We start from the raw sequence: 11,412 nt of genomic DNA, 5'->3' as shown, positions 1-11,412 counted from the left end.
AGAGACCGACAGGCCAGGGGGAGGAGAGACCGACAGGCCAGGGGGAGGAGAGACCGACAGGCCAGGGGGAGGAGAGACCGACAGGCCAGGGGGAGGAGAGACCGACAGGCCAGGGGGAGGAGAGACCGACAGGCCAGGGGGAGGAGAGACCGACAGGCCAGGGGGAGGAGAGACCGACAGGCCAGGGGGAGGAGAGACCGACAGGCCAGGGGGAGGAGAGACCGACAGGCCAGGGGGAGGAGAGACCGACAGGCCAGGGGGAGGAGAGACCGACAGGCCAGGGGGAGGAGAGACCGACAGGCCAGGGGGAGGAGAGACCGACAGGCCGGGGGGGAGGAGAGACCGACAGGCCGGGGGGGAGGAGAGACCGACAGGCCGGGGGGGAGGAGAGACCGACAGGCCGGGGGGGAGGAGAGACCGACAGGCCGGGGGGGAGGAGAGACCGACAGGCCGGGGGGGAGGAGAGACCGACAGGCCGGGGGGGGAGGAGAGACCGACAGGCCGGGGGGGGGAGAGACCGACAGGCCGGGGGGGGAGAGACCGACAGACCGGGGGGGGGAGAGACCGACAGACCGGGGGGGGGGAGAGACCGACAGACCGGGGGGGGGGAGAGACCGACAGACCGGGGGGGGGAGAGACCGACAGACCGGGGGGGGGAGAGACCGACCGCCGGGGGGGAGAGACCGACCGACCGACCGACCGGGGGGGGAGAGACCGACCGGCCGGGGGGGGAGAGACCGACCGACCGACCGGGGGGGGAGAGACCGACCGGGGGGGGGGGGAGAGACCGACCGACCGGGGGGGGGAGAGACCGACCGACCGACCATGGGGGGGGAGAGACCGACCGACCGGGGGGGGGAGAGACCGACCGGCCGGGGGGGGGAGAGACCGACCGACCGACCGACCGGGGGGGGGAGAGACCGACAGACCGGGGGGGGGGAGAGACCGACAGACCGGGGGGGGGAGAGACCGACAGACCGGGGGGGGGAGAGACCGACAGACCGGGGGGGGGGAGAGACCGACAGACCGGGGGGGGGAGAGACCGACAGACCGGGGGGGGGAGAGACCGACCGGCCGGGGGGGGAGAGACCGACCGACCGACCGACCGGGGGGGGAGAGACCGACCGGCCGGGGGGGGAGAGACCGACCGACCGACCGGGGGGGGAGAGACCGACCGGGGGGGGGGGGAGAGACCGACCGACCGGGGGGGGGAGAGACCGACCGACCGACCATGGGGGGGGAGAGACCGACCGACCGGGGGGGGGAGAGACCGACCGGCCGGGGGGGGAGAGACCGACCGACCGACCGACCGGGGGGGGGAGAGACCGACCGGGGGGGGGGGGGGGAGAGACCGACCGACCGGGGGGGGGAGAGACCGACCGACCGACCATGGGGGGGGAGAGACCGACCGACCATGGCGGGGGAGAGACCGACCGACCATGGGGGGGAGAGACCGACCGACCGGGGGGGGAGAGACCGACCGGGGGGGGGGGGGAGAGACCGACCGACCGGGGGGGGGGAGAGACCGACCGAACCGACCATGGGGGGGGAGAGACCGACCGACCATGGCGGGGGAGAGACCGACCGACCAGGGGGGGGGGAGAGACCGACCGACCATGGGGGGGAGAGACCGACCGACCGACCATGGGGGGGAGAGACCGACCGACCGACCATGGGGGGGAGAGACCGACCGACCATGGGGGGGAGAGACCGACCGACCGGGGGGAGGAGAGACCGACCGACCGGGGGGAGGAGAGACCGACCGACCGACCGGGGGGGGGGGGAAAGAGACCGACCGACCGACCGGGGGGGGGGAGCGACCGACCGACCCGGTTGGGGGGCAGCGACCGACCGACCCGGGGTGGGGGAGCGACTCGACCGACCGACCCGGTGGGGGGAGCGAACCGACCGACCCGGGGGGGGGGGGGAGCGACCGACCGACCCGGGGGGGGGGGGAGCGAACCGACCGACCCGGGGGGGGGGGGAGCGACCGACCGACCCGGGGGGGGGAGCGACCGACCGACCCGGGGGGGGGGGCGCGACCGACCCGGGGGGGGGGGGGGCGCGACCGACCGACCCGGGGGGAGGAGCGACCGACTGACCGACAGACAGACCAGGGGGGAGGAGAGACCGACCAGGGAGAGGAGAGACCGACAGACAGACCAGGGGGAGGGAGAGAGAGAGAGACAGACAGACAGACCAGGGGGAGGGAGGGAGAGAGAGAGAGAGAGAGACAGACAGACCAGGGGGAGTGAAATAAAGAATAGATTTGCCTTTCTAATCTAGGCTTTATTAACTTAAAAATCCTGTAGCACATCTTTCAACACCCAGTCCCAACTAAAGGCTGGAAAGAACTGAATTTAAGATGGCCACCACAAATCACATGGCATCAACTACCAATGAGATTACAGCATATATCCCAAGGCAGGAAACAAACAACCAATCACAATACTTCTTACTAAACATAAAGAATAATCACCACAGGGAGGGAGGGAGAGAGAGAGAGAGAGAGACAGACAGACAGACCAGGGGGAGGGGGGAGGGGCGGGACGGGGGGGCGGGACAGAGGGGGGGAGGCGGGACGGAGGGGGACAGAGAGGGGGGGAGGCGGTGACAGAGAGGGGGGGAGGGAGGGAGGGAGGCGGGCGGCCAGAGGGAGGGAGGGAGGGAGGCGGGCGGCCAGAGGGAGGGAGGGAGGGAGGCGGGCGGCCAGAGGGAGGGAGGGAGGCGGGCGGCCAGAGAGAGAGAGAGACACAATCTTCAGTTCCATGTCTGATGACGACATGCCAAACAGCAGTAACGAGGAGAGTGAAGAGCCTGATCCATATAAATCTATTAGTAATGCCATGAGAGAGCCGTTTGTTGAGATTTAGATGTTCATAGCGTGACAACTTATTTCTGATTGTTAAAGGTTAACAATTTTCCTGTTTGGATTAGTAAGTTGTTTATTTGTAATGATGGACTTTCTACCAGTCATATTTGTTACTGTTATTTCTGTGACACTGTCTCGAATAAATAACTTCTAAAACCCTGCACTCACAATTTAAAGATATTTAAACACCAACAGAACCAAGGGTTCTCAGTAAGAATTTTAGCAGAGGACAGCGCACTTACTATTTCCAGTTCTTTCAGCGCTTTAAACTGTTCACCATTAGTCTGGGAATCCAGTAAATTATCAGCCATGTTCACACTAGTCTTCATTGCTTGCCAAGAACTGCTGAAGACTGAAGGACCTGGTTGTGCAATGGCAACATTCCAATAATTTTCAAAAGTGGTTGTTTGAGAGTTGGTAGGTCATTACAGTCGAGTCTAATCCTGTCATCAGATGTGTGCACGTACGTACACACTGACCTATGACCTCCCTGTTTTGTATGGCTCAATAATGTACTGCATGGTGCATTTGTCCATTGAATTTTTTCCCCCTTAGTTGAAACCATTTTAGTTGTTTAAACTGTCAAGTGCTGAAAAATTAATTTGAGGACTGATCTGCAGAAGTTACTGATGCCAACCTTGTAATGGAATGTATTCGATACATTGTTTGAGGTGTTAGTGATGCTTTTAGTTTAGCTACAGTAACTTCCTCAAAGCAGTTCCCTGATGTTTTCCCTGATACTTCAAATGTTTTAAAAATCCAGAAGAAATGGATTGAAAGGTTCATTGCTGTAATTGTTTCTAACTTGGTGTGTGCACACTTGCGTCATACAACTTTAAAAAAAACCAATATGGTGGGTCTGCGTGTTGCAGTGGGTTAGGCAGCCTTTTTCCTCTGGGCACTCTGTTCAAGTCGCCGATCAGATAAGTTTCCTTATTCTGCTGTCAGTAAAGGGCCATTGAGCGATGAGTTTCGGCAGTCTAATCCAGTTCCTAGCGAGTATGGGTACACAGCTTAAAACTACCTCTAAATGGAACCTAAAGCCTGCAATATATTGCAAATTGGACATGGTATTTAATCATAACAATGCTTGCTTCAAAGAGATTCAATCATATAGGACTAATTATACAGTGAGCCCCTTGCTCTAAAAGGTTGGACTCTGTTATATCTGGAATTGTAAATCCAGGAATCTTGTAACATTGATCTTGTTGACTGTCTGAATTAGGGCGACATTTTCCAAAACGTCATCGACACAAAATTGTGGTAGAAGCCCGATTTGATGGAGAGTTGCTGGCCACAGACCCAGTTGACCACAAAGGTCAGCCTGACTTTGTTACCGAACTTGCCTGGGAACTTGACAGAAGATCATTGTATCAGCACAGGTATGCTATTAATAAAATAACTTTTTGATGAAGGACTTTTTTAATAAAAACAGGTAACTTCCATTTCAATTGAAGAGTTTATGTTTCTCTATTGTTATGTCTCTGTTTGTATTTGAACTACGTATGTGGGAGATGAAAGCTAGTGATTGAACACCTAAATCCTCCCATACCGAGTTACGAATTATCTCTTTCAGGCTCACTCGATAGGTGGATTAATAAAAAATTTACATGTACTAAATGGTACTGTTTATATTTTATTTATTTTTTGATAGCTTAAAATAACCATGAAGCCTGCCTAATATAAAGGTGTATGTTTCCTTTGTAGGTTACAGCGCACACCCATCAAGCTATATTGTTATGCAATAGATTCTGTGTCATTAGCTAAGGAGTCTGTGGGTTATATCATTTTGGATCTGAGGTCTGTTCAAGAGATGAAGCAGGTGTGTTGGCTTGTCTTTTCACAACTATTTGCTCTGCATCTTAAATGTTATCAACTGTTATCATGTGGGCTTAGTCATCTGGCATTTTTATTTGTTAACATTGGTGTTTTTCTCAAAATAAAAGTGTAAAGTCGCGTGGACAAAAGTGAATATATTTTACAAATGATTTAAGGAAGTTATTAACTGTGAATATAGCCCACGTTTGCTTGTAAATTTAAAGTTGAGGTTCCAATCCAGATGTTCTTTAATCAGTGATGCCTGTCTTGAAGCCATTCCTCAGTCCAAGCATCAAATTAAAGTTTCAGCTCTGAATTAGTATTTGGCAATAATTAAAAAGAAAAAAATGTCCAACATTCATTGTAGAGATTGATTTAATTGCACAAGAGCCATCATAAATGGGTTGGATGCTATTGGTTACAGAAATTTGAAAAGGAAAGTAAATTACGTGGAGAGGCTATAGAAGCTGGAATTGTTCTCCTGGGAGTAGAGACGGTTAAGGGGAGATGATAGAGGGGTGTTCAAAATGATATGGGGTTTTGATAGTGAATAGGAAGAAACTGTTTCCACCTGCAGGAGGGTCAGTAATTGGCAAAAGGACCAATGGGGAGATGAGAATTTATTTTATGCAGCGAGTTATGATCTGGAATGCACTGCCTGCAAGTGTGGTGAAAGCAGATTCAATCGTAAATTTCAGAAGGGAATTGAATAAATACTTCAAGGGGGGTGGGGGGGAAATTGCAGAGCTCTGGGGAAAGAGCAGGGGAGTGGGACTAATTGAATAGCTCTTTCAAAGAGCCGACGTAATGGACCAAATGGCTTTCTGTGCTGTATGATTCTACAAAAGGCAGAAATGGAACAAAGGGAACATTTCTCTTTCTAATCAGATTTTTGCTACTCTTTCAGATGGTACCTATAGAACTGACAAAATAGCAAATGCTTGCAATTAGCTAGCTGAGCAATGACTTAAATATTTTTGTTTACTTGTAATCAGCTACAGCCGTTCACTTGTTGCCATTTAACAGGTTATATCTAGTTTTTATTTTGTCACTTCTAAAAATGCTGGCTCCAAGAACTGAAATATTTTCTTTAAAAAAAATCCTTTTATTTGGCAACTGCTCTTGCATAGCAGATTTTTAATATTTCATTTTTGGTATTGGATTCTTTGTGTTATGGTTTCATTGTAAATTGTGGTTCTGTCCATCCATGCATCAATCTACAAACATGACATTTTCATTAATCACGTTCAGAATTCAATTACATTTTTGAATTGCAGTGATTTTTTTTATCCAACCTTTGAATCTATAATATTTTTGGTTAGGAGGCTGGATGGAATAGTTTCGGCCACGGACCTTGCTCATCAGTGTCATTCCTGAGATGTATATTTAGAAGAACGCTCAAGCATAAAATGTTGCAAGTACTGTTCTTTTTATTAAAAAAAAAATTAAAATAAAGTTAAGTACTACCAGGCAGTAACTTTAAATTTGTAAATTAAAAAAAAATCTCTCCACTGAGTGGTTGGGTCTTGTTAATGGCACTGCTGTCTTTACAATTCTTCGGCCAGACATGGAAAAATATTTGATTACCACCAGCATCAAGGCTGCTTATTGTGATGAAATCTCATCTTCCATTGCCTAACTTTTGATATGTGAAGATGACAGCAACTTTAGCCAGGAAGCTACCATTTTCTGAGTTTTCGCTTTTTTATTTAAATTGGTTACTGGAGATCTTCAGATAAGGTTATCCTTGATGATTATTGTTGAACCATATGAAGAGCTCATTTACTCTACTTAATAAATTAGGGTTTTTGTTTCTCTCTGATGATGTAAGCCCCCAAAGTACAGACCAAGTGATATACATGGTCGACATCACTGGCTTGTTGTAAGAAAGACAGACCCAATAATTGAAGTCAAAACGGTTTATTCAGGCCTGGGGAGATAATGCTCTTGCGTCCCCACACAAGGCTCCAACTCCACTGAACCCCTTGAGATTCACACAGTTATACACATTTTCCAAACCCTCCTTCAGAGATCCAATCGATTTAAAAGTCTATACATTAATCACTAACTAGGTGTGTCTAACTTATACAAAATAACCTATAACATAAGTTTCACTTTTCACTGAAGGGGCATGTAGACCCTCTGATTTCTTGGAAATGAGTCATCCAGGACATGTGATTTCTGAGAAGCGAGTCATTCTCTCTCCTGGCCACGACTAAGTTTCGTTTTCCAGGAAAGGGTTATGTCAGTGTCTCTTTTTGTAAGTTTCATCTCTCTAAACTGGTATGGTCATTTCTGCAATTAAACATACGAATAATTAGTACATTTAATCTTTACACATTCTGTGTCTGCCATTGCGTTCTACTAAACGTGCCCTGTTACGCTCATTTTTAATCTTACTTCACTGAAAATAGTGTTAGTATAGTGGTGAGATTTGTCTTCATATAAAGGGAATATTCAATGGAAATACAGCAAATAGTACTTTTGTTACGATCTTCGCTACCTGTTAAATCAGAAATGTTGCTCGCTGTTTCTATTGCAAATTATGCTTATGATTTGAAATGTTTTACTGTAGGCATCCAAATGGTATCCCTTGCTTAGTAGTAAATACACAAAAAGTAAACCTGAGATCAAGATTGGCATTGTATTGGAGACTGATGCTAAACCACAAGTGGAAGGTTTTAAAGCCAGAGAGGCACCACCAAGAGATGGAAGAAGTAAGTATATTTCTTACTACATTACTTCATAGTGTTCTCTTAACTGAACTTTGCTGTCTCCATTTCAATAAATAAGCATCATGTGATGACTGTATAAACAGCAAAACCACCCACAGACCTCCAATGGTTTCAACACACAAACCTTTGGTCTGATCTCAGAACATAAATTTGAAATGTAACTAATTTTATAAAAGTAATCCTGGTTCATTGAGTGACCTGTTAAATCTACATTTGGATTTCTGTGTTGGAAGGTGACTGGCATGTAGGTGTTTTAAATTGATCTAGAATATTGGGGTGCAACTGCTGCAGTTCTTGTCTCCAGAGGAATGTAGAGTTCTGGTTTAATACTAGCAATTGTTCTGATGCTATTCCTGCTATTGTCTTAGAGGGCTAGCCTGGCCTTGTTTTTCTACAGTTGTATTTGGTTGGCCTGAGCACAGACTAGGCTATTCTCAAGTATACGAATCTGCCTGGCTTTGGACTATGCGGAGTCCAAGAGTAAGAGATTGCTTTCTCGCTACCGTGCCAAACTGTTGTTCTTTTGTGCGATTGGGCAAGTAATGGACTTTTTAGAATATTTTGTTTGATGACGAGTAAGCCACTTTCTTAGGGAATTCCTTTTTTTTCTGTCAACTTTTCCAACCATCTTCACTATTTTGTTTCATGTAACTGAAAACAGCTTGCAGGCAACATACTTTCTCGATAGTTATTTGTTTCCATCGTGGGAGCACCGTCATAAGGACTGCAGTTGTTTAAGAAGGCCCACCACCACCTTCTCGGAGAAATTAGAGGTGGACAATAAATGCTGCCATTCCTATGTCGCCCACATCCAGAGAACCAATCTAAAAATTATCTTCGTGCCGATCATGCACGATTTGTTCACCTTCCTTTCTGTTTATCTCTCTGCACTAATTTTGTTGTTACTTGTTCATAATGTGGGGAGTTAACTGCTCTGTAGAAGATGCCGTCCTTGCCCTTTTGACAGTAGGGTTTTTAATATTCTGTAGGGTGAGAACATGATGCTAACAGCAATGAAAAGATTTGTTTGCCCAGCACATTTGGAAACACTATCAATTTTAAAACTGGCCACTCAAGATATATGATACTTAATGGCATAATGAAAGTAACCCCACAACGTTACTTTGAGATGCACCAGAGTGGAGAAGATAAATTTAAGATAGAAGCCAAGAAACATTTCTTTATACACAAGATTAGGCTAGTTTATTATGCACCAGACATTATTAAAGCTATAAAGTATACAGTGTCGACTCACCAGCGTAGTACCAGGGGTGAAACCTATAGTTGTGAGAAGCGACTCAAGATAGTGGGACAATTTCCATTAAAACAGAAGCGTAAGAGGAGATTTTATGGAGGTTTTTAAAATTAATAGGAAAACTCTTTCCTCTGGTTGCGAAGTCAGTGATGAGCTACTATTAAAATTGTCTGAATGTAAAGAGAGGTGGGGCGAAATCTCTTTACTCAGCGTTGTTGGAGCGTGGAATGAAGCCGGGGCAGAATTGGGCAGTGGGATTAGTTTTGGATTGGTCTGACCAAGAGCCAGCACAGACATGATGAATTGAATGGCTTGCTTCTGTGCTTTAAACACCTGGTTCTAATTTGATCAATACCTGAAATGATTGCCAGGAAGAATAGTTACACCCAGGACGTTGGACTTGCTGAGCAACAACTAGATTCAGTACTTGAACTCAGTAGGGTTGTTGTTCTGCAAAGATGAGATCAAATGGGCTGAAGAACCACCTTCATCTGAATCAAGCTTGTGAAAAGTGTGGAGAGAGAATTCTAACTTGTGATTCTAAAATGGCATGGGTATAAGTTCAGCTATTGCGGGGGTGGAGGGGGGAGTGATACCTGTTGTCAGATGTTTAAAACTAGGAACCACATGCCACAGCTAAAATCAGAAGACAAATTGTATACTTTTGTTGAGGTATTTTTGAACATAAATGAGTGCGTTTTTTTGTGTTTTAGTGTAAATCTTTGCCATGAACCTTTAAAAATAGGTAGCACCTTTAGAAATTTGTACTAACTTCTTTACTGCGGTTGATTTCGAAATGAAAGTACATAAAACATTGGCTAAGTGGCACAAGCTGTTAAATTATTCATAGAAACATAAAAAAATAGAAGCGGGAGTAGGCCATTCGGCCCTTCGTGCCTGCTCTGCCATTCAGTATGATAATGGCTGATCCTCTTATCTCAATATCATATTCCCGCTCTCTCCCCATACCCCTTGATGCCTTTTGCGTCTAGAAATCTATCTACTTAAATATATTCAGTGACTTGGCCGCCACAGGCTTCTGTGGTAGAGAATTCCACAGGTTCACCGCAATTTCTCCTCATCTCAGTCCTAAATGTCCTACCCTGTATCCTGAGACTGTGACCCTTCTTTCTAGACCCCCCCCAGCCAGGGGAAACATCCTCCCTGCATCCAGTCTGCCTAGCCCTGTCAGAATTTTATACATTTTAATGAGATCACCTCTCATTCTTCTAAACTCTAGTGAATACAGGCCTAGTCGACCCAATCTCTCCTCATACGACAGTCCTGCCATCCCAGGAATCAGTCTGGTGAATCTTCGCTGCACTCCCACTATGGCAAGCATATCTTTTCTTAGGTAAGGAGACCAAAACTGCACACAGTACTCCAGTTGTGGTCTCACCAAGGCCCTGTACAACTGTAGTAAGACATCCTTGCTTCTGTACTCAAATCCTCTTGTAATGAAGGCCAACATACCATTTGCCTTCCTAACTGCTTGCTGCACCTGCATGTTTGCTTTCAGTGACTGGTGTACAAGGCCACCCAGGTCCCTTTGTACATCAACATTTCCCAATCTATCACAATTTAAATAATACTCTGCCTTTCTGTTTTTTCTACCGAAGTGGATAACTTCACATTTATCCACATTATACTGCATCTGCCATGTATTTGCCCAATCACTCAACTTGTCTAAATCGCCTTGAAGCCTCTTTGCATCCTCCTCACAACTCACAATCCCACCTAGTTTCGTGTCATCAGCAAACTTGGAAATATTACATTTGGTTCCCTCATCCAGTTCATTGATGTATATTGTGAATAGCTGGGGCCCAAGCACTGATCCCTGCGGTACCCCACAAGTCACCACCTGCCGCCCCGAAAAAGACCCATTTATTCCTACTGTTTCCTGTCTGTTAACCAATTTTCAATCCATGCCAGTATATTACCCCCAATCCCATAGAGTCATAGAGTTTTACAGCACAGAAAGAGGCCCTTCGGCCCATCGTGTCTGCGCCGCCCATCCATCCCTGTCCAGTCTAATCCCATTTTCCAGCATTTGGTCCATAGCCTTGTATGCAATGGCATTTCAAGTGCTCATCCAAATGCTTCTTGAATGTTGTGAGGGTTCCTGCCTCTACCACCCTTTCAGGCATTGAATTCCACATTCCAACCACCCTCTGGGTGAAAAAGTTCCTCCTCAAATCCCCTCTAAATCTCCTGCCCCTTACCCTGAATCTATGCCCCCTTGTTATTGACCCCCCCCACTAAGGGGAAAAGTTCCTCTTTATCTACCCTATCTATGCCCCTCATCATTTTGTACACCTCAATCAGGTCCCCCCTCAGCCTTCTCTGCTCCAAGGAAAACAACCCCAGCCTGTCCAGCCTCTCTTCATAGCTGAGGCGCTCCATCCCAGGTAACATCCTGGTGAATCTTCTCTGCACCCTCTCCAAAGCAATCACATCCTTCCTATAGTGAGGCGACCAGAACTGCACACAGTACTCCAGCTGTGGCCTCACCAGCGTTTTGTACAGCTCCATCATAACCTCCCTGCTCTTATATTCTATGCCTCGGCTAATGAAGGCAAGTATCCCATATGCCTTTTTAACCACCTTATCTACCTGCTCCGCTGCCTTCAGGGATCTATGTACATGTACACCAAGGTCCCTCTGACCCTCTGTACTTCCTAGGGTCCTACCACTCATTGTGTATTCCCTTGCCTTATTTGTCCGTCCAAAAT

The 11,412-nt window shown here is 47.6% G+C and overlaps 1 protein-coding gene across 1 annotated transcript in view; it reads left to right on the top strand.

The window, feature by feature from the left end:
- Positions 1-2,783: 2,783 nt before the first annotated feature.
- The window catches only part of LOC147080918 (centrosomal protein of 120 kDa-like), a 58,499-nt gene continuing 49,870 nt past the window's right edge, over positions 2,784-11,412 (top strand). The window contains exons 1-4 of the mRNA XM_085981023.1: positions 2,784-2,838; positions 4,098-4,254; positions 4,580-4,694; positions 7,266-7,407. Of these exons, the coding sequence (XP_085837149.1) occupies positions 2,784-2,838; positions 4,098-4,254; positions 4,580-4,694; positions 7,266-7,407 (469 nt within the window). The remainder of the gene's footprint in view (positions 2,839-4,097; positions 4,255-4,579; positions 4,695-7,265; positions 7,408-11,412) is intronic.

This window comes from Somniosus microcephalus, unplaced genomic scaffold, assembly GCF_052327205.1.
Source record: "Somniosus microcephalus isolate GS21.2 unplaced genomic scaffold, FLI_Smic_1.0 scaffold986, whole genome shotgun sequence".
In the NCBI taxonomy this organism is placed as follows: Eukaryota; Metazoa; Chordata; class Chondrichthyes; order Squaliformes; family Somniosidae; genus Somniosus; species Somniosus microcephalus.
This window is presented reverse-complemented; position numbering and strand designations above follow the sequence as displayed.